Raw genomic sequence first — 22,592 nt, forward strand, 5'->3', positions numbered from 1 at the left:
AAGTGAGAGGTGAGAAGGGCAGCGGTTGTTCAGTCATGCACGTGGTTTGAATCGCAGCTGGGCTAGTTTTCGCATCTAAAACGAAGACAGTTCTTCTCTTGCAGGGTTCTTGCAGAAACGGCATTATGATCCCCTCTTCCTTTAACAGCTTTGACTAGAAAACAGCCAGAGTCAGAGGTTACAAAGCCTCAGCTAACACTTTAATAATGAACGGTGAGAGAACGGAAGACTGTTGACCCAGGCGGAGAACCCAAAGCTCTGAATCATCCATTACAGCTTGTTAGATGAAAAAGAGTGACTATTTTACCACAAACGCTTAGTCTGTAATTTATTATAAAGCTGGTTTGTTGCCTCTCCACTTGCTAAGGGGAGAGAACTTGTCTGTAACACTGAAAGATTTGTTCTATTAATGCCAAAGGCTGTTACTTTGTAAACATGAGAGTAACAATATGTTAAAATATTTGTGATAGAAAACTTTATTACAGTTGTAAACTTTGTAGTATGTTAATTTTATCCAAGCTTGTGATAATTAACTACCTATACAACCTCATATTAGACTCCACTTACTAGTCAGAAAGCACTAAGATCTTTTGTCCAAAATTTTCCCTACAGACCTGTTTGTAATACCTACAAGACTAACATTCACATCTAAAAATCAAAGTAAAGTAAGGTTTTTCTCCATTAAAGATCATGTAGCTAAGGACCTGGTCACAGTAGCTATGACCATAGTAAGGAACTTAGAGATCATGAAGCTAATTCCCTCAGCTAATAGGTAGAAGAAACATAGGCCTAAAGAGATCAAGAAAATTTCCCAAGATAAGAATTAAGGAGCTGCTAGTCCTGTGGGCTCAGGGATGACAAAATTGCCAAACAGCATCCCACAGGCTCTACATTCCTTCCCCTCCCGGAGGCTTAGTATTCCCATTCTCCTCTGAATCAGTGCTGTTTTATACTGTACCAGACATCATTATGTTTTCCCTCCTGATTCACTCTCCATCCTGCTTTCTGCCTCAGGAAGTTGTCCTGAATGGACTACATCAAAGAAAATCACAGCATTTGAGGGAAGCCTTTCTATGTAACTGTTCCCTCCTCTCAACCTTTTGGGTTTACAGGTGGCCACAACAGAGCTGTGGGTACTGGCAATATTCTTAGTGATTTCTCTACACTCGGCCTACTTATAATTTTCACTTCATTAAACTCTCTCCAAATTATCCTAATTTGACTGTGCCATAGTTTCCTCTTAGGATCCTGATTGACAGAGACATTTATTACACAATGTGCTATGAGCTGTAGGGTTCATTGGAAGTGTAAGAAAAGATCTCTCTTCTCTAGAAATTTAAATCGGGGCACTTAAATTGTACCAGTCATGAAGTGGGTGTGCACATGAGCGCTAAGTGGGGCTATAGAGACAGCAGGTACTGTAAGGAATCCAGTGGACCTCAAGGACACAGGCAGCTTCACAAAGTACAAGGCTTTGAGCAGTGCAAGGGGACTAATATTTATCTGGGTCCTACTGTGTGCCACACCCACTATGGCTATGCTTAATATATATTGTGAGATCAGGTATGTCTAAAAGCCAGCACAGTGTTTGGCAAAGCTCATGCTGTTTCTACTACACCAAAGTTTTCCAAACTTAAGTATAACTTACCTGCAGAAAAGTGCCCAAAACTAATCAGTATTTTTTTAAATTGAAGTGAAATTCACATAACATGAAATTAACCACTTTAAAGAGAACAGTCCAGTGTCATTTAGTACATTCATAATGTGTGCAACCACCACCTCTGTCTAGTTCCAAAGCATTTTCTCTTCACCCCAAAATAAAACCCTGCACCCATTAGGCGGTCATTCCCCATTTCCTCTCCCTGCCAGCCCTGCCAACCACCATCTACTGTCTCAATGGATTTACCTATTCTGTGTATTTCCTACAGGTGGAGTCATACAATGTGACCTTTTGTGTCTGGCTTCTTTTACTTAGCATAATGCTTTTGAGATTCATCCTCAAAACACCGTAGCACAATTAGTACCTCATCCCCTTTTATGGCTGAATAATATTCCATTGTATGGATATGCCACAACTTGTTTATCCATTCATCTGCTGATGAACATTTGTGGTGTTTTCATCTTTCGGCTCTTGTGAAAGTGTTGATGTGAACATTTGTATACAAGTATTTGTCTGAACATCTGTTTTAATTCTTTTGGCTATATACCTATGAGTAGAATTGCTGCGTCATATGGTAATTCTATAATTACCTTTTTGAGAAGCTGTCAAACTGCTTATCACAGTGGATGAATCATTTTACATTCCCATGAGCAATGTAGATGGGTTCCAATTTCTCTACATCCTTGTAATCAACCAACTTCTAAAATTTACAAAATAAAACTGTACTATACCATAAGGCACATAGTGAATATTTATTTATCACAGAGGTTAAGCCTAAGCTAACTTTATAAATACTGGAAAAGCAGGCCAGGAAAAAAAAAAAGGGCAGAGATTTGCTCAACGTCAAAGCTAAAGGATGCTTCTAACGAGATGGGGCAAGGAGAGGGGAAAATATTTTAGTAGCATTCCATAACTCCACCCTCAAATTTACTCACTCCAAGCATTCTTTCAAGTTCTGGACACTAAAATTGTTTCCACTATCTTTTGCAGGGTAAGAATCCCAGTAAGAAAAGAAGAGGAGAAACAAATGGTTTCCAAACAGGAAGCAGGACACTGTGCGCGCCATACAGCAATAAGCACATCAGTCCGGCTAAATGTGAGCGGCGACTTAAGATATCTGAGCACGGGATTGGCCGACTTTAAGAGGCCATTTAAGAAAACTGTGGCTCCCAATCTCCCTGTGTTTGTTTACCAGCAAGCTTTTCAGCCCCACCCATGTTCCAAGACAAATCAGATCAGTACACCCCAATCCTTTCTAAAGCCCTAAGTTCTTTCTTCCAAATATTTCTAACACTTTATATATTGGTCTGGGAGGAAAAGCATACTGGGGTGGGGTTTTCAGGTGGATGACACTTCCAAACTGGAGAGGACAAAGGCCTCTGGCTTGGCTTCCTGCTTTAGTACTCCTGTGAGCAGGAACTCAGGTGAGAGGATGGGCAGCCCAACCCGAAATGGAATGGCACATCGAGGGAAGTCCTGGGAACATGTGATCACAACTCTCTGAGGCTGGAAGAAAGAGAAAACAGAAAGCCAGGGGTGAAAAAGAATCCTAGAAATAGGTTCGGGACCCACTAATCAGTCTTAGCAGCACAAAAACAGTACCTCCTGACGGGAAGCCATATGACACACACTGTCTATGAAGAACTCTTGCCACAAAAGTTGAACCTGAATTTGTTCAACCTTTTAAAGTTAACTACGATTTACAGGAAATATAAAAGATAGGAAAACAAGATAAATGACACAACAAGGGAGCAAACAGAAAAATCCAGACTGTGGAACATTCTAAAGGACAAGTGACCTAGTTTCTGCAAGAAGTCAATGGCAGGAAAAAGGCTAGGTGGGTTGGGGGGTATGCTCTAGAGTAAAAGAAAATTAAGAGATACAGCGCAATTGTGGGGATACATGGACCTTGTTTGAGTCCTGATTTGAACTGTAAAAAGACATTTTCAGATGACTCGAGAAATTTGATTAATGGAGTAAGACGAAGTGACCAGGAAACAATTGTTAATTTTGTTATTGACCAATAACGGCATGTGATTATGTAAGAAATGTACATATTTCTTAGAGATGTATATTTTAAATATGTAAGAAAAAATAATAATGACCTTTGCAGTTTCCCTTAAAAATTTCAGCAAAGAAAATGAAAGAAAAAGGGAAAAAAAAAGGAATAGAGCAAATGCAGCAAAATCTAAATTAACCTGTTGAATCTGAGTGATTGGTATATGGAAGTTCGCTACATATTCCCTCTCCCTTTGTGTATATTTCAAAAAATTGTATATACAAAAATAAAAATAAGTCCATTTGGTATCAGCAGACCTCTTCCTTCTCTATCCCTCTCTATACCAGAGGTCTTCCCCCAGCCTCTCACTACTCCGTGTTCCCATCTGTACCTCCATTTTCCCTCTAACCTGTTCCCATTCCAGCCACCTCTCTAACTACCACCTCACCAGATCCTGAACACACCACCCCTACCTTATAGGACCGGGGCATGCTGGGTAGGACGGTGCCTCCACAGCAGCTGATGATCTCTCCCATCTGAGGTGGTGGTGGCTGGACTCCTGGGGTCACGTGAATCTCGTAGCCCTAGGAGGAAGAGAACGGTGGAGACAGTAGATGATGCACTGAGAGGCCGTGGACCGCTGGGCAACAGCTGAAGTGTGGGGCAGAAGATGGCCTCTCACCTCCAGCAGCCTTCGCTCCCGAGCCCGGCTCAGGGCCTCCCGAAGGCTGAAGCCAAAGTTCTTCTCCTGCTCAGGATCAGCCACCACATATTCAGCCGGGGGCAAGAAGCAACCTGCCTTGTGGGACTAAGGACGGTAACAGTCAGCATCAAAGCTCAGCCCAGCCCTTCACCCAGCTCTTCTTTCTAGTGTTTACAGGGAGCTCACGAAATGTTTTCAGAATTAAGCCTTCTGCTTCACTAACCTCGTCTTCCTGTACCCACGTTCCTCCCACCGCTTTCTACAGACCCATGTGAGCAGCCTTCTCCCACCACTATCTCTACGGGTCTGTCATCATCTCCTGGCCTCTCACCTGGCGCAGCCAGTCCAGGGAGAGGATGGGGATGCCCCGCCCCAGGGCACACAGGAACTTGACTGTCCGGCGGATCCGATCTGTCACCAGGTGGGAAGCCTCAGCCACTGAGCTGGCCAGACTGCCCCCCAGGGCCAGCACTGCCCGCTCTCCATGAGCATCCACCACGCCTGTGAAGAGCACCTGTGAAGGGGGTTAGCCAGAGCTGGTCATGGCAGCCAGCGCCATCGGCACCCGGCTCCCAAATCCGCTGGGTCTCCTCCCGTCCTACCACATCTCCATCTCCCACAAAGCCCCAGGGCCCTTCTCTCCTACTTTGGGGGCCGTGGACTCTTGGAGAGGTTTGGTCCGTCGCAGGCTGCGGCTTGGTATTTCCCGGGGCTCCTCCTCTGTCTGCTCTCTCTTTCTCTTGCCTGGTCCTGGAATCACTACATCCTGGGGTTGAGAGAGAACTTGGTGGGAGTTTCCAAGCCCCCAAGCTCTTTCCAAACTAGGTGACTCCAGCCCCCTCCTCACCTCTTCCTTCCTCAGCTTCGCTGCAGGATTTTCTTCTTCTTCCTTGAGGAATGCTGTCTTCTGGGGAGCTTCTCTTTGGAGCCGTTTTTGAAGTGGAGGTGAGTCCGCAGTAGCTAAAGGCCTCTTGCGATTTTGAGAGGCCTCAGGCTGGGGCTCTGGGGTGAAGCCAGATCTATCTGCTGCCTCCCCCTTTGGGATCTGGGGAGCACGAGTGGGTGCCTCGGGAAGCTGGGCAAAGGCAGGCTCAGGAATGGTGCTAAGGGACTCGGCTGCTCTCACTGCCCCTCGTCTCTGGTTCCTTGAAGACTGGGAGTTAGGTTCGGAGGGTGCAGAGTAGGGTTCATGAACGTGAGCTGTGAGAGACCCATGTTTCCTAGTGGCCCTTGGCCTCCTGCTGCAATTGGCTTCAGGGATGGGCTCAGGGGGAACAGGCTCTCCTGTGGGCACTGGAGAGTGGGATTCAGGGGTGGTAGGAACTGGCACAGCACTTACTGTAGAAGACCTTAGTGTCCTGCTCTGACCACCCTGAGCTATGACTTTGGGGGTGACAGGCTGCTCTGTGGGGGACGAAGGTTCAAGGTCAGGAGCTGTGGGTTCAGTTGGCTGGGATGTCTTGACAGAGGACCTTTGTGTCCTGCCCCGAGTGGCCTGAGATGTGGGCTCAGGGGTGAGAGACTGGTCTTTAGAGGTGGAAGGCTGGGGCTCAGGAGTTATGGGGACAACTGGTTCAGGGGCCTTAGCAGATGACCTAAGTGTCCTGCCCTGAGGGACCCGAGATGTGGGTTTGGGGGTGACAGGCTGGTCTGTGTGGGCAGAAGGCTGGAGCTCAGGGGCTGTGGGGACATTTTGTTCAGGGGTTTTGACAGAGGACCTAAGTGTCCTGCCCCGAGTGGCCTGAGATGTGGGTTTGGGGGTGACAGGCTGGTCTGTGGGAGTGGAAGGCTGGGGCTCAGGGGCTGTGGAGATAACTGGTTCGGGAGTCTTGACAGAAGCCCTCTGTGTCCTGCCCCGAGTGGCCTGAGATGTGGGTTTGGGGGTGACAGGCTGGTCTGTGGGAGTGGAAGGCTGGGGCGCAGGGGCTGTGGCAATAACTGGTTCGGGAGTCTTGACAGAAGCCCTCTGTGTCCTGCCCCGAGTGGCCCGAGATGTGGGTTTGGGGGTGACAGGCTGGTCTGTGGGAGTGGAAGGCTGGGGCTCAGGGGCTGTGGAGATAACTGGTTCGGGAGCCTTGACAGAAGCCCTTTGTGTCCTGCCCCAAGTGGCCCGAGATGTGGGTTTGGGGGTGACAGGTTGGTCTGTGGGAGTGGAAGGCTGGGGCTCAGGGGCTGTGGAGATAACTGGTTCGGGAGTCTTGACAGAAGCCCTCTGTGTCCTGTCCCGAGTGGCCCGAGATGTGGGTTTGGGGGTGACAGGCGGGTCTGTGGGAGTGGAAGGCTGGGGCTCAGGGGCTGTGGAGATAACTGGTTCGGGAGTCTTGACAGAAGCCCTCTGTGTCCTGCCCCGAGTGGCCCGAGATGTGGGTTTGGGGGTGACAGGCTGGTCTGTGGGAGTGGAAGGCTGGGGCTCAGGGGCTGTGGAGATAACTGGTTCGGGAGCCTTGACAGAAGCCCTCTGTGTCCGGCCCCGAGTGGCCTGAGATGTGGGTTCGGGGGTGACAGGCTGGTCTGTGGGAGTGGAAGGCTGGGGCGCAGGGGCTGTGGCGATAACTGGTTTGGGAGTCTTGACAGAAGCCCTCTGTGTCCTGCCCCGAGTGGCCCGAGATGTGGGTTTGGGGGTGACAGGCTGGTCTGTGGGAGTGGAAGGCTGGGGCTCAGGGGCTGTGGAGATAACTGGTTTGGGAGTCTTGACAGAAGCCCTCTGTGTCCTGCCCCGAGTGGCCCGAGATGTGGGTTTGGGGGTGACAGCCTGGTCTGTGTGGGCAGAAGCCTGGAGCTCAGGGGCTGTGGAGACATTTTGTTCAGGGGTTTTGACAGAGGACCTAAGTGTCCTGCCCCGAGTGGCCCGAGATGTGGGCTTGGGGGTGACAAGCTGGTCTGTGGAGGCGGTAGGGTGGGGCTCAAGGGGTACAGAAGAAACTGGAGAGGACCCTTGGGGCTTGACTTTGGGTTTTGGGTGAAGAGAGTCCAGCTCTGAGGAAAAGGGAGTCTCCAGAGCTTCCTGACTCTCATTTTGTCTGGTCCTGGGAATGGGCGGTTCTAAAGGAGGTGGAGAGGGCGAAAGGAGGGACTGAGGGGCAGGATGTTTCTGGCTCTGAGAGATGAGGGGGTTTTGGAGAGGCGCTGAAGCCTCCTGCAGTGCAGGAGGCCGACAAGCATCTGGGGATTCCTGATCACCCTGGGGAGAAATGGAAGCCAGTGAGGGAGGAGGAGACAGAGAGAAGAGAGACAGGACTTGGATACTGTTCTTGATCCTTGTTTATAGAGTGTACTCGTGGCATCTCTCTTTCTGTCTGTTCCATTAGACTGGGAATTCCCTCCTTCCCAGAGACCTCTCCCCAGAATGCCAGTACAGCATTCTCCATGTATGGATGACGCTAATAAAGAGGACGGTTAGGAGAAAGAGGAAAGGGGCTTGAAAAAGGAGCTTTCTGAGTCAGGGAGGGAGACAGAACTTGGGGAACAGATATGGAAAACAACAGGTGTCAAAGTAAACGGATAGAAGCCAACTAAGGAGCCAACCAAGAAGCCAACTAAGGAGCAGTGAAAATGGAAGAAAAGTTAAACGTATGGGGAAAGGAGTAAATGAAAGCAAGGTCAGGGGAAGGGGCAGTGGAGGAGATTGCAGAGATGACCTGTGGAGTGGGGAGGTCGGTACAGAAAGCAGCTCTCACCCTGGAAGCCTTCTCAGCAGGTGGCATCTTGCAATTCAAGTAGCCTAGACAGAAGGGAAAGGCAAGTAGCTGAGGTCTAAGCAGTCAGTCACTTAGCGGTTGATTATCATGAGGGCTGTGTACCACCTTAGGCTCCCCTCTACCTTCACTTACCTCTCTGCTGCCTCCTGGGGCTCACTGGGGCACCCCTTCCTCCACCTGACTGGCTCCCAGAAGCTATGGGGTCTGAAGCAAGTCCCTGAAGGTCTCCCGCCCCCGCTCCAGGCTCTGGTGTCGAACCTGAGGCCTGGCCTTTCTGGTCCTGGCCCCCCGCCTCTGTCTCCCCTGTCTGTGGGCCTCTGTCCAGCATCACTTTGGGTACCTTCCCTTGTAACCCACCTGCCTCACACTCTCTCTCTGCTACTGGTTTCTCTGCTTCTCTGTCAAATATTTCTCTTGTAAGAGTCTGCTTTTCTCTCTCTTTCTCTTGTATTTCCTCGGGTGTCTCAATTTCTACCTTCAAACTCTCCGTATCCCTTTCAGTACTTGCACTTTTTACTTTTTTGTCAGACTCTTGTTTCTGAGTATCTCTAGCTAACACCTGTTTTTGTTCTCTGTCCTGTATCCCCCTCGTTGATTCTTCCTCTCCCATCACATCTTCCCTCTCTCCTTCCGAGGGCAGTTTCTCAGTTTCCCTCTCCAATGGCCCTCTCTCAGGGGTCACCCTCTCTGCTGTCTCTCTTGGTGTACCCATGTCTTCCTCCACAGTCTGCATCCCTCTGCCTTGAATCCCCAGTGGCTCTGCATGAACTGGACTCTCTGGATGTTGCTCTTGTGGTGCTGCCGTAGGTGGAGAGGGGCAAGATGCATGGGCTTCAATGTGGGTGGCAATGGGCTGGGTCTCAGAGGCTTCAGACTCTCTCGGACAGAATGGCTGTGTAGCCAAGACCTCCCATGGCTCATCCAAGGAACCTGAAAGCAGAGTGAGAGAGAGAGAGAGAAGAGGGAGGAGTGTAGGTTGAAAAGATAATAGCTTGAGAAAAGATGAAGACAAATTCATGCATAATAAATTTAAATGGGTTATTAAAGGAAAGCTGGGAGTAAGGAAGATAGTCATAACATTTAACATTTGTCTCAAAAAGTAAGCCCAAACCTTCATATAAAAGTTCTCTCAGTAGCCTCTTAAAAACTTATGCTAGACTAGTTGCTCTATGGGTCTGACTTAATATGGCATTTTTTTTCTGAGGAGATGGAGGAACATCAGCAAAACGTCAAGGAATATAAAAGAAACGTGTAGAGGGGGAAATAAGGATGCCAAGTTCGGGACACAGAGGAGGGGAGAGTTTCTTATACCTGTGGCCTGGAAGCTGCAACGGGAAGGGCCAGGCTCTTGGGGCAGAGTAAACAGGAAGGCCTGGGTGGGTTCATCCTCCATGCTGGGGACTGTTGCACAAGAAAGCATGGCCTGAGCACTGCTCCACAGAACTCCAGGGTCCCATTCTTAGTTTCCCACCCTGACCGTCCTAGCTTTCACACACTTCAAGGACTACCAGTCTGATCTCCAAGCTCCTGTTTGTACCAGTATCCACATGATACAGATGTCCTCACCTTCCAGGCTCTGATTCTCTCTCTCCACAAAGCACTGGGTAGCTTGCAGGTCCAGATCTTCAGAATCTGGTGGGGGAGGAATATAGGATAATTAAAAAATCACAGCTGACCCGTAACTCCTTCCTTTTACTCTACTATTCCCTCCTCAGCCCCAACACCATGCAATAGACTGAATCTCTGTGTCTCCCCCAAAATTCTTACATTGAAACCTAATTTCCAATGTGAGGGTATTAGGAGGTGGGGCTTCTGGGAGGTGATTAGGTCATGAGGGTGGAGCCCGTGTGAATGGGATCAGTCCCCTTATAAAAGACACTCCAGAGAGCTTCCTTGGGCCCTTCTGCCACGTGAGGACATAGTGAGAAGATGGCTGCCTATGAAGAAGGAAGCGGGGCCTCACCAGACACTGAATCTGCTGGTATCTTGGACTTCCCAGGCTTTAGAAGTGTGAAAAATAAACTTCTGTTGTTTATAAGCTACCCAGTCTATGGTATTTTGTTATAGCAGCTCAAATGAACTAAGATACCCTAGAAGCATTCTTTATTGCAGGGGTTAAGGGAGGAAGAAAGGCCAGCACTAACCATCGTGGTTGTCTCCAGAGTCCATGGTCCTATCCACATGTGGTTCTCTCTCCCTTTCTGTGGGGGTCTGGGCCCCCTGTCTCTGTGGCTGGGTGGGTTCCCCTGGAGTGCCTGTGTCCACCACCAGATCTGCTATGTTATTCCTTGAGACAGGGAGAAGGTCCTGCTCCACTTGGGCCGCGGGTGACCCACCCTGGGCCCCAGCCATAAAAGCCCTGCCCTGTTCAAGAACGGCTACAGCCCACTCTGTCCCAGTATCTTCTTCTGCCTGAAGCTGGCTCTTTCTTACATCTGCCACTGCTGAGGCTGCTAAGGATGTGTTCTCCTCCGCATCTGGGTCACAGTCCCCAGCGAGAGGAGGCTGGGCTTCTTCTGGATACACCACAGGCAGCTTTGCTGGGCCTCCTTCAGCTTCCACATCTGTTTGATGTGTCCATGCTACAGGTACTTGATGCTTCTCCAGAAGTATAACAGCTGGCCGTGGTGGGACTTCCTCCACCACTTGTGTGTTGATATGCACTGTGGCAGAGGCTTGGCTTCTCTCCAGGTGGAACCCTGGTGAGCTCTTCTCTTCCGCCACCTCTGTATCACTGTCCCTGAGAGGAGGATGACTCTTTTCTGAATATGCCTTGCCTGTGTGACGCCTGGGAACAGTTCCTGTCTTCTCCACTGGGAGCCCCTTTTCCTTCACGTCTGTGTCACTATCTCTCCCAGCAGAGGCTTGGCTTTGCTCCAGAAGGGCCACCGGTTGGGCCCTATCGTCTTCTGCATCTGGATCTCTGTTCCACGCAACGGCCCGGCTCTCTCTTAGATGTGCCAGCGTGAGCGCTGCTGAGACTTCTTCCTTGTCATCTGTATTGCTATCGATCACGACGGAGGCTCGGCTTTTGTCCAGAGGGACAGTCAGGGGGGCCTCCCCCTCCTCTATATCTGTATCACTACCAGCCGGGCTCTCCTGCTGATGTGCCACGCCAGGTGCCCGAGGACTCTCTGTACCAACTTCATGGAAGATGTGCCTCTTCCTCACAGGAACTACAGCTGGGGTTGCAGGGATCCCCTCTTCTTCCACATCAGTATCACTGTCTATGAAGCCACAAGGCTGGGCCCTTTCCAGATGGACCCCAGTGAGCCTTCTCAGAGGCCCGTTCTCATCGTCCACATCTGTGTCACTGTCCTCCCCAGCAGGCTGGCTCCTCTCCAGAGTCACTCCAACTGGAACCACCCTACTCCTCGCGCTCCTCTCAACTTTCGTGTCATTGTTCTTCTCCTTCACTGAACACTGATCCTTTTCAAGCTGGATTCCAGTCGTGACAGGTTTAGGCTGTTCTGTCTCTGCAGCGGTGACTCTTCTGGCAGCTGAGGAGCCCTCCCCTGCTCCTGGTTGCTGACTTTCTTCCTCATCTGTGTCACTGTTCAAGTTGAAGGCAAAAGGTGGCCCAGGGACATCCAGGGCAGAGGAAGGTCCCTCTTCATCGCTGTGAAGGGAAGAGAAGAGAGAGTCTATAGAATCTATTTCCCCAGAAGGGATGCCCCACTCAGCCAGGAGCTCCTTGAGGGCAGACATGAGGTAGTATTTTCTTTTCTATCTCCAGCAGTTAGTTTTTTACTTGGCACATCAGAGGTGCTCAATAAAAATTCAGTTGATTGAATGAGTATGTGTAGTTCCCCAGCCCGGACTTTCATGGTAATAAGTTCTCGTAGAGATGGATCCTCCAGCCCCTGATTCCTCCTCCTTTAGAGGACTCAGGTGTCTGGCCCTTTGGCACTCACCTCTCTGGAACTACTGTTGCCAAAAAGGAGGTCCTTGGTCCTTTCACCACACACTTTTCAGAAAGAGAATCTGTCAGTTGTAGAAAGGAGTAAGTTGACAGTTTTACACTCACGATCCCCATCTCCTCACCCGCCCTCCCAATACACAAACTTACCTACTTCTTCCTCTGAGTCCTCAGCCAACAGAAGCCTGTGGGGTTGAGTTCCTCCCTGTACCCTGGGTGTCTCCTCTATAGTTAGAGGGCCCCGGGAGACAAAGGGCAGGGGGACATCCAAGCGATGGTACTGGCAGGGCAAGTCAGCAAAGAGAATCAACTCCCGGTCCCTCAAACGATGACTCACCCCAGGGCCCAGGACCTTAGGAGGCCTCAGGATTTGAGTACCATTGAGGCTTCCACAATCCCGGAGGACAGGCGCCTTGTCCCAGGCCAAGATTTCAATCACCGCATGTTGTTTGGAGATAGATGAATAGGGCAGGGCCACAGAGCAATCAGGCATTCGGCCTACCACATTCTTCCCAAGGTATAGTGGGAAATCTAAGAATTAGAGAGGTATATGGGTTCCAAGGCCAGAGTCCTGACCTTCTATTAGGAAAATGTTCCTGTTAAGTACCTCACTACTCAGTCAAGGTCCCCCCATGCATTAGAAAAATAAAAGGCCCCAGGATAACTAGCTAATAAAGAATATATGCAATGCATTATTCATAATCAATACCCCATCCATCCACACTGGATTATTTTCTATTGTAAAATATACATAAAATTTACCATTCAGCCAACTTTTCAGTGTACAGTTCAGTGACGTTAAGTACATTCACATTGTTGTGCAAAACATCACCACCACCCATTTCCAGACCTCACTGGATTTTTATCTGAATCTCTTCATCTTCTCCTACCAAAGTAAAGGCACCCCATTGAGTCCAGGGCACTTGCCTGGAGCAATCAGATCAATCAGCCCCCTCTTCTCCATTCCCAGTAAAACCTTTTTTCAGATCTCCCAGATGCATATCTAAGCTTGCAAGCCTCCAATTACCTCGCCACAGAAATAAGAGGCCTAAAAAAAAAAAAAGAAAAAGAAATACCAGTACTTCAGCACCCAATAACCCCTGACCTTTTTCTGGTCCATAGGAACTACTGAAGATACGCAGTCGCCCAAGGGGCTCCAGGCTACACCCCAAAGATTCACTGGGTCTCTCTTCAACCTCCTCCTCTTGTTCAACTTCCCAGTTAATAACCTGGGTGTCTTCCATGATCTGAGGAAAAAACACATTATTATCACCTCTTTCAGTGGGTCACACACACAGCCTCAGAGAGGAGACTGCTAACTGCTGTAAACCTGGATAGCTACGGAGGCTGATGCTTCCCCTTCTGCCAGTCATTCTGTTGTTATTCTTCTGAAGCATTTAAGAAATATCTTTGACCATGATACGGAATAAGAAATAAATATTATAGAGTCCCCAGTACAGAAATACATACAAAAACACATGCTTGGGACTTCCCTGGTGGTCCAGTGGTAAAGAATCTGCCTCCCAACGCAGGGGACTCAGGTTCGATCCCTGATCAGGGAACTAAGATCCCACATGTCGCGGGGCAACTAAACCTGTGTGCCACAACTACTAAGCTCGGGCGCCTCAACTAGAGAGCCTGCGTGCCACAAACTACAGAGCCCACGTGCCCTGGAGCCTGCGCGCCACAACTAGAGAAGAGAAAACCCACACAGTACAACTAGAGAGAAGCTCCGGCACCGCAATGAAAGATCCCGCATGCCTCAGTGAAGATCCCGCATGCTGCAACTAAGACCCGACACAGCCAAAATTAAATAAATAATAATAAATAAATAAATCTTAAAAAAAAAAAACCAAACCCCACATGCTTATTTATAGACAAATGTTTTGAGAAACAATGTTAAGCCTTTTTACAACACTCTGATAGTTGTCATTCTGTTTTTTTCTCTTCTCAATTCTTTAAACGCCGATTTGCAATCCACTAAATTGATTTCACTATCCACTATTGGGATAACTTTTGCCAAACACCAACTATGTATCAGGCATAGTAGCCATGAGGCAGGCGTTTAGGACACTAAGGCTAAAAATATTCAATCAGGATAACATAGCAGGTAAATGAAAAGGGTAGGAATAAATGTGCTTCTGGCTGCAAAGCCCATGCTTTTTACACTTTATCAGATCATCTCAGTGTGATCAGACTAAACTGCAAAAAATCATAACAGCCAAAAGAGAGGCTTGGTAGGTGTCAAGCACTGCTCTAAATACTTTATATTCACTGACTTATTTAATTATCACAAGAACCCTGTAAACTATTATTATTACTTTTTTTTTTTGGTTGTTTTCCTTTTGGACACGCAGCATGGCATGTGGGATCTTAGTTCCTCGACCAGGGATCAAACCCCTGGCCCCTGCAGTGGAAGCATGGAGTCCTAACCACTGGAGCGCCAGGGAATTCCTTATTATTACTTTCTATTTCTCAGATAAAGAAACTGCAATACAGATGGATTAAGGAATTTGTCCAGGACCACCCAGATAATGTCTCTCCTCTGTTTAATATTCTTTGATGGATTTCCATGCCCATAGGATAAAATAAAATCTAAACTCCTTAGCAAGACCCTCCACAATCAGAACCTCATATCCTCAAATGTATGTCCCACCCGCACCTCACCCAAGCCTATGATTCAGCCACATGGACCTTCTCCCCAGTCTCTGAACACATTGCTCCCTTTCATCTGCAGGCCTTAGTCAGCTCCTTAGCCCTTTGCTCATAGTTTTCTGGTCCAAATCCTACCCATCCTTTACAATTCAGTTCAAATGTCACTACCTCAGCAAAGCCTTGCCTGGAGTCTTCTCTGCTTTCTGGTGTTCCCCATGTTCCTAAGTGTTTCACGGTGGTTGGTGGACTTGTACTTATCCTGATAGCTCTCACCATAGTGTAACTATTACATTCCATTTCTGCCTCACACCCCCCGAGAACTGGACAAGGCAGAACTGTGTCTTTTCCCCAAGGGTCCATCATATTCATTCAACAGTTATTGCGCACCTGGTACCGCTGTAAGTATTCGGGATACATTCCTGAACCAAAAGTAAAATTAACTCTGCCCTCCTGATTAAAGAACAAATAAGATGAAAACTCAAAACAGTATGAAAGATGCTACTCTAAACGGAAACTGTTGACAGGTTGGGAAAGTAGGACACCTCCATGGAGATAGTGTTAACTCCGTTCTTAAGACTGGCGAACTCAGCTGGTACCCATGACCCTCGTCTCCAATCCATGGGCCACCACCTTTGATCTCCCTCCATCCCATGGGTTCCCTCCTAGCCCAACGGCTCCCTGTGTCTTCATACCTAAGGTCAGGGAGGAGCGTCAGGTAAGGATGAGTATTATAATCCGAGCAGCAAATTTCCAAGTATCCTCCGCCCAGTCGTACCCAAGGCACGCCCCTCCCGCCCACCGGGGAAAACCAAGATGTCACCCGGGGAGCCTTGGGCGAGGCCCCCCAGAACTCACCTACTTTGAGTCCCCGCGCGCGCCACCAGTAACGGCCGCGACCGGGGTGGCGCGAGTGCCTGAGCGGGGCGGGGGCCGATTCGCTGATTGGCTCCTGCCGCTGTCTTTCACAGCCCGGCTGCACGCCGACAGAGCAAGCCGCCAATTCGGAGGCACAGCCAGAGCCCCGCCCCGTCCCCGCCCCCTTACAGCTCAAAGGGGCGGCTTCTCCGGGGAGGCTGAGATCAGTTGGCTGAGGATGTAATCAGAGGCCGCTGAAGGCGCACAGAATAGCGCACCTCGATTGGGCAGCTCCAGAGGACAACCCACTGCCGCTTCACCGCACCGCCCACTTCCCGCGCAGATTTCCAAATTGCGACCACAGAGTCTGGACGCCAGCGACGGATAGAGGGGCTTACCATAGTCGTCGCCCCAAGCATCTAGTGCGGCCAGAGCGTCCTTCCCCGGTCCTCCCAGACATGGAGTCCGCTGACTCATGAGAAATGAAAATGGATTGCGGGTTGCAGTCGTGGCTGAAGGCTGCAGTTTGGAAAATATCCCGTAGGCGTGGCGCTCGAGGACTCATTGCAATGGAAGTCATTTTCTTATGAGTTAGCTCGTCTTGAAGTCATGTCATTTCCTCTCTGACAATACATTCCTGATGGACATTTTGAGGTCATTCTCCAAGAGTAAAGATCCCTAGGCAAACAGAACTGTTCCGTTAACCATCTTGAAGGCTGACCGAGTTCTTTGAAGGGTTCGAGGATGATAAATATCATTTATTTCATTAAATGTCATACTAAGACATGAATAATTTAGGAAGACCTTTTGCATTCTTATCTCACTTCATTCTGACTACAATAGGCAGAAATAGGTTTTATAGAAAGAATCGGAGCTCTGCCCATAACTTGCCTACAACTAATGTAAGGTAGAGACAAATTGAAACCAGTTCCCTAATTGTAAATCCTGAACTCTCTTCACTACCACAAAATACGTAATTATTTTCATTGTGATCATGCCGTAAAACATGAACATTCTATTTTAAGTGGGTAGACGGGTCTTATACAACTTGTTCTTTTATTTATAAAACGACTGAGAAATGTGTGTTGAATCCAATGTGAATTAACAATGATGACCTTGATATAACATGTCCTTTATCACAGTGCTTACCACACTCAATTATTGTTTATACACTTCTCATGAAATTGCAAGATCCTGGAGAACAGTGAGCTACTTCTTAATCATTTTTGTATCCCTAGCTCCTGGTTTGGTGGACACTTAGTATCTCTCAAGTTGAATTAATCCCTGAGATGAAACATGCCACTCAGACTTCAGCTCATCCAGTTTTTCCCCCATCACCTCCCTACCCCTTTTATTTCAATCCTGAGGCTCCTGGAAGGTTGCAATGGTCAGCCACCTAGTCAGGGAAATCAGTGAACTGAAAAAACACTGATTTCATCAGTGTCTAGAGAGGCAGGCTGGAAGACACTGAAATTCTATCAGGTACCTCACCCCATAGTTCTCCTCTGGACAATACAGTGTGTTAAACGCTGCTCTAGGGCCCAGACCCCCCACATGGACAGACACTTCTGGCATTATCAACTTCTCTAAACCATTCAACTTATTCTTGAACATACCCTTCACACAATTACTTCTCTATCTTGAAAAGCCCTTGCTGCAATTTTGTTTCTAAACATTATCATTAGAAAACTCCCAAGGAAATAGCAGGAGGGCAATCCCCTCCTTCTTCCTGAGGTATCTGGGGGAGCAGCAGTTTACTGAAGTTCATGCCTCGGGTCACCAAAGGACCAGCTGTTAGATAGCAGATCAGGATGCCGCATTTCTCCCCAGTTTTCGCTGAGCTAAGCAGTCCTGTCTTCCCAAGAGCTACCGCAGCGGGGAGCTTTCAGGGCGTGCCCCCACTCCACCTTCCAACGCCTGGCACCCCCGGGTTCCCAATTTCTGTATCCGTAAACTACTCTCTTTTTATACCAGAAAAGTCAGGCATAGAGGAAGGAACCCTTGCGCAAGGTCATTTTTCATTAAAAACTCCCAAACCAAAACCCCCATACCCAGTACCCACCCATTTGTTCTTTCATTTTGCAGCGTGGACAACAATAGAGGACTACAACTCCCAGGGAGGACTGCGCTCGTCCCGCCGAGCAGGGACCAATGGACGTCTGATACATGACCAGCACGGACTAATCAGGGCCAGCCTCGGTGAGGCTTTGTCTCCCCACCACCTCGCGGGGCGCGTTCTCCCGCCTCCCGGCCCCCGCGCACGCGCGCCCCGCCCTGCCCGCCTTTCCTCCCGCGCCCTCCCCTCTCCTTTCTCCCTCTCAGAACCTTCCTGCCGCCGAGTTCGGACCTCGCTGCTCCAACCTCTGGGCCCCGTCCCATCCTTCCAGCCTGCGACCAGCAGCAGAGAAAAACTAATTACGTATCATTTTCTTGCCCCGTACACACTTGTGAGGCGAGCAAAAAGATTACAATAAATTTTAAAAATGAGGGAAATCGTGCACATCCAGGCCGGTCAGTGTGGCAATCAGATCGGTGCCAAGGTAAGGATTTTTAACCTTTTGACTATATTTATTTTTGAGAAGAAAAAAATCCAGGTAAATTATGACGAATGGCTGTGGGACATTCGCATCCTCCATTCTTAGTCAGGCTTTACCCCTTAAAAGTTGTATGTATATATAATACACGTTTGTATTATGCAAAGCTGGGATTTGCTTTTGAAAAATGGGGAATTTTTCTTGGCAGGCTTATTTTGGGGAAGCTGTTAAAAGCACCCTTCAGGTTTAGGGGGCGGGAAAACCGAGTTTCTGTAAAATTTTACTTAAAAAGGGCATCTGCTAACGGTCCCGGGAGCGAGGGAGATGCGGAAACGGCCCGAGACAAAGCGAGATGAGGTTTTCCCCATGTGCATCCCCTTTGGCGGGGCTTCGGAGGGCTGAGCCGGAGGGGGAAGGGGCGAGGCTGGCGGGCAGCTGCAGAGAGGTCAGATCCAAATGTGGGGGACGCGATGCGCCAGGGTGGGCTGCAGTACGCGATATCCTTTACAAAAGATAGGTGTCTCCGGGCACCCGCGATCCCCAAGGGGCGGTCCCCCAGTTTTTCGTGCATGGAAGGCTAATATGTGCTGGACTAATTTCAGTTTCTTTCATTTGCCCTTAACCGAGACCCTTTTAGGGCGTGAACAGATATGGAGAAAGAGCTAGGGGAAAGGGGGAGTGCTTTTTTTAAAAGGGCTCCTCAGGGCCAAAGAGTAGGACAAAGGAAGAAAAACCTCATTTAAAGCAAGGGGGTTAAAATTAAAAGCTAGAGAAGAAATAAAATTCCGAGGCCAAGGGGGAGGCTTTTTTTTTTCCTTTGCGCGCGGTTACAGTGTAGCGGGGGAGGGGCGGGGAGGAAGCGCGGCTGCTACGTTAGAGCAGAAGGGCGGGACCCGGGCGCCCTGGCGCGCTGGGACAATGCGGCCGGGCCAGCCCGCTGGGGGCGCGCGAGCCCGAGCCAAGTCCCGCCCTTACCGCGCGGAATTTGCGCTCCGGCCCCGCCCACGCGCGGTGCCTTCCTTTGTCGGCGCCTAGGCGCGCGCCTGCGCCGCGGTCACGTGCCGGGCGGGGTGGGCGCCTGCGGCAGTGGCTCCTTTCTCCGGCCCCCAGCTCTTTGTGCCCTGCGAGGGGGGGGCGGGGAGGTGCGCTTCTCCGAGCAAGTCGGCCGCCTCCATCTACCCACCTCGGTGCCTGCGATCGCCGGGACCTTCCACAGCATCTCATCACATCCCAAGCAGTGAAAGCTGCAGTTTTCCCGCGTGTGCAGGTGTTTAGGGGAAGGGTGTGGCAGGCAGAAGGAATGCCAGGCCCTAGGGGAGGGCCCGCCACAGGCGTATCTGAAATTAAAATGGCGGTAGAGGGCGTATAATTGGCTGGAACCTGAGCTGTTGAGGACCCGTTGCTCTCCCCCGGCAGTTCTGGGAGGTGATCAGTGATGAACATGGCATCGACCCCACCGGCACCTATCATGGGGATAGCGACCTGCAGCTGGACCGCATCTCCGTGTACTACAATGAAGCCACAGGTGAGGGCAGGAGGCCGTGAATCACGGGTCCCATCACTCCCACTTCTCTGGGGTCTCTGCCTCCCTGGGAAACCCTTTATCCCCTTTGAATGAATCCATTCTCTCCCTTTGGAGCCGTTTCTTCATTTCCCCCATCGGGGCTCAAAAGTGGCTCTGCTGCCACCTGGTGGCAGTGCCTGGAATCACAAGTTTGGGTCCCCGGCTGCCTCCCCGCCCCAAAATATTTACCTATATGTCGGTCAGTTTTTACAACGCTACTTTATTCCCTGTAGGTGGCAAATATGTTCCTCGTGCTATCTTGGTGGATCTAGAACCCGGGACCATGGACTCTGTTCGCTCAGGGCCTTTTGGTCAGATCTTCAGACCAGACAACTTTGTTTTTGGTGAGTTACACAGAAAATAGTAGATACTTGTTCAAGTTATTTGGGTGCAGCAAGAGTTAGGAAATGATTGTACTGAAGAACTTATACAGGGCTGTGTTTTGAAATCTAACGGAGGATAGAGGTAGTGACTGCTTTAAATAGTAAACTGGGGGGGAGCGACAGGTGTACCACAGGGGAGGGAGAGAAGATACATCCACTGGCATTACTCCAAAAGTTGAAAAGCAGAAATGTGGCCATGTATCTTCCACACTTTACTAACCAAGCTTGCCTTCTGACCCCATTGCAGGTCAGTCTGGGGCAGGCAACAACTGGGCCAAGGGCCACTATACAGAGGGGGCCGAGCTGGTCGACTCGGTCCTGGATGTGGTTCGGAAGGAGGCTGAGAGCTGTGACTGCCTGCAGGGCTTCCAGCTGACCCACTCGCTGGGCGGGGGCACGGGCTCTGGAATGGGCACCTTGCTCATCAGCAAGATCCGTGAAGAGTATCCTGACCGCATCATGAACACCTTCAGTGTGGTGCCCTCACCCAAAGTGTCCGACACCGTGGTGGAGCCCTACAATGCCACCCTGTCCGTCCATCAGCTGGTGGAGAACACTGATGAGACCTACTGCATTGACAACGAGGCCCTTTACGACATCTGCTTCCGCACCCTCAAGCTGACCACGCCAACCTACGGGGACCTGAACCACCTCGTCTCGGCCACCATGAGTGGTGTCACCACCTGCCTTCGCTTCCCTGGCCAGCTCAATGCTGACCTCCGCAAGCTGGCAGTCAACATGGTGCCCTTCCCACGTCTCCACTTTTTCATGCCTGGCTTTGCTCCTCTAACCAGCCGTGGAAGCCAGCAGTATCGGGCCCTCACTGTGCCGGAGCTCACCCAGCAGGTCTTCGATGCCAAGAACATGATGGCTGCCTGTGACCCCCGCCATGGCCGGTACCTCACCGTGGCTGCTGTCTTCCGTGGGCGGATGTCCATGAAGGAGGTCGATGAGCAGATGCTCAACGTGCAGAACAAGAACAGCAGCTACTTCGTGGAATGGATCCCCAACAATGTCAAGACGGCCGTCTGCGACATCCCACCCCGTGGCCTCAAGATGGCGGTCACCTTCATTGGAAACAGCACAGCCATCCAGGAGCTGTTCAAGCGCATCTCAGAGCAGTTCACTGCCATGTTCCGCCGGAAGGCCTTCCTCCACTGGTACACAGGTGAGGGCATGGACGAGATGGAGTTCACTGAGGCTGAGAGCAACATGAACGACCTCGTCTCCGAGTACCAGCAGTACCAGGATGCCACCGCAGAAGAGGAGGAGGATTTCGGTGAGGAGGCCGAAGAGGAAGCCTAAGGCCGAGTGCCCACCACCTCAGGCTTCTCAGTCCCCTCTGCCTTCTTCCTCAGCCGCCCCTTTCCTCTCCCTCAGAATTTGCGTTTTCTGCCTATCTTTTTTTTTCTTTTTGGGGGGGGGGTTCTAGAACAGTGCCTGGCACATAATAGGCGCTCAATAAATATCTGTTGTTTGTTGAATGTCTCCTCTCTCTTTCCACTCTGGGGAACCTAGATTTCTGCCATTCTGGGTAACCCTGTATTTCCTTCTGGTGCCCACTCCTCCCATCTGTCCAGTTAACATTTCCCTCTCTGTTTTCAAGATAAACTCTCAAGAAGCTGAGTCTCATCAAATCCCATTCAGAACCATGTGCTGATAATCCGGATAGGTGACCGCCATCCTAGGCCCATGTGGTAGCCCAGGGGAAAGGAAACGAAGCAGCAGGTAGAAGTCCCTACTGGGAAGGGGTGGGGTTTTGGAGAGGGGCATCCAGGCTATTGAAGTCCTAGTTTCCAGGTAGCTCTCTGCTCCTCTCAGCTTCTGGGGAGGTGTTAACAGTATTATATCCATTTTCAATCTCCCTCCAAGCTCTGTCCTGAGCTATTTCCTTTGCAAGGTTCTGGCCACCACCCTGTCAAGGGGGGGATCCTCCCCTCTTCCACTTTACCTCCCTTGTAATGTTGGATTCCTTCCTTTCCCCTGGTCAGAAAAGGGGGTCAAGAGGAGCAAGGGAGACTAGTCTCTAAGCCTCCAGAAAGCCACTCCCCAGCCCTATCTTTTCTTATGGAAAAAAATAACTATCACTCCTTCTGTACCTATATGGAAAGCTATGTGCTACCACGTAAATGTCATTCCCCAGAGAGGGGGCAGGACACTCTCCATCCTTTGGCAACACCTCATCTCTTACTTTTGCTACTGCCTTCCCCCCTACCCTTGGTTTTGTCCTATTCTACACTTCAGATTTCTATTGTGTTGAACTTGCTGCTTTTTTTCATATTGAAAAGATGACATTGCCCCAAGAGCCAAAAATAAACGGGAATTGAAAAAAAAAGTTGTGAGATGTGTGCTCATTCAGGGAAAGATTGCTCGTGGAGGCATGGGGCTCAAGTTCAGTTATATGATACATTCTACTTCCCATAAACTAATGAGAAGAATATCCTTACACCTTAATCCCTGGTACCCAGCACCTGTACCTGTCTTAGTAACTGGGGTAGGTATAGGCCCAGATGCAGGATCTAGGGACAGAAAAGGGAACTGAGATGAACGTCAAGTGGTTGCAAGATCAGCATCCCCTTGAACGATCCTGCCCAGAGGTACTGAACCAGAATGGGTTGGACC

General features: G+C 49.7%; 2 protein-coding genes across 4 annotated transcripts; one reads left to right on the plus strand and one right to left on the minus strand.

The window, feature by feature from the left end:
* Positions 1–160: 160 nt before the first annotated feature.
* Positions 161–16,283, minus strand: MDC1 (mediator of DNA damage checkpoint 1). Of its 3 annotated transcripts, none has more exons than XM_079933383.1 (15): positions 15,888–16,283; positions 13,085–13,226; positions 12,130–12,510; positions 11,975–12,044; positions 10,205–11,679; positions 9,627–9,692; positions 9,372–9,461; positions 8,769–8,990; positions 8,040–8,083; positions 5,210–7,543; positions 5,009–5,128; positions 4,694–4,876; positions 4,342–4,467; positions 4,133–4,243; positions 161–3,166 (listed from the first exon to the last, which is right to left on the minus strand). In XM_079933383.1, the coding sequence occupies exons 1-15, from the start codon at positions 15,906–15,908 to the stop codon at positions 2,999–3,001; spliced, it is 5,553 nt and encodes a 1,850-aa protein (XP_079789509.1). In that variant the 5' UTR covers positions 15,909–16,283; the 3' UTR covers positions 161–2,998. The 3 variants fall into 3 exon arrangements, with proteins under 3 accessions (XP_079789509.1, XP_079789507.1, XP_079789508.1); XM_079933381.1 differs by having other exon boundaries at positions 8,418–8,990; XM_079933382.1 differs by lacking the exon at positions 15,888–16,283 and adding an exon at positions 15,490–15,636 and having other exon boundaries at positions 8,418–8,990.
* Positions 16,284–17,784: 1,501 nt separating this feature from the next.
* TUBB (tubulin beta class I) lies at positions 17,785–22,320 on the plus strand. Its single transcript, XM_079933718.1, has 4 exons — positions 17,785–18,029; positions 19,440–19,548; positions 19,821–19,931; positions 20,218–22,320. Exons 1-4 carry the CDS (start codon positions 17,973–17,975, stop codon positions 21,273–21,275), a joined length of 1,335 nt encoding a protein of 444 aa, XP_079789844.1. The 5' UTR covers positions 17,785–17,972; the 3' UTR covers positions 21,276–22,320.
* The last annotated feature ends 272 nt before the right edge of the window (positions 22,321–22,592 follow it).

This window comes from Stenella coeruleoalba (assembly GCF_951394435.1).
Source record: "Stenella coeruleoalba genome assembly, chromosome: 10".
NCBI classification, from domain to species: domain Eukaryota; kingdom Metazoa; phylum Chordata; class Mammalia; order Artiodactyla; family Delphinidae; genus Stenella; species Stenella coeruleoalba.

Excerpts from the sequence above, each read along its gene's own strand:
- MDC1 (XM_079933381.1), bottom strand. The coding sequence starts at position 15,908 with ATGCTTGGGGCGACGACTATG. Across the intron at positions 4,468-4,693 it reads CCCTGGACTGGCTGCGCCAG|TCCCACAAGGCAGGTTGCTT; the intron begins GTGAGAGGCCAG and ends TACCGTCCTTAG. Across the intron at positions 3,167-4,132 it reads GCATGCCCCGGTCCTATAAG|CCTCAGAGAGTTGTGATCAC; the intron begins GTAGGGGTGGTG and ends TCTTTCTTCCAG.
- TUBB (XM_079933718.1), top strand. The coding sequence starts at position 17,973 with ATGAGGGAAATCGTGCACATCCAGGCCGGTCAGTGTGGCAATCAGATC. Across the intron at positions 18,030-19,439 it reads GCAATCAGATCGGTGCCAAG|TTCTGGGAGGTGATCAGTGA; the intron begins GTAAGGATTTTT and ends CTCCCCCGGCAG. Across the intron at positions 19,549-19,820 it reads GTACTACAATGAAGCCACAG|GTGGCAAATATGTTCCTCGT; the intron begins GTGAGGGCAGGA and ends TATTCCCTGTAG.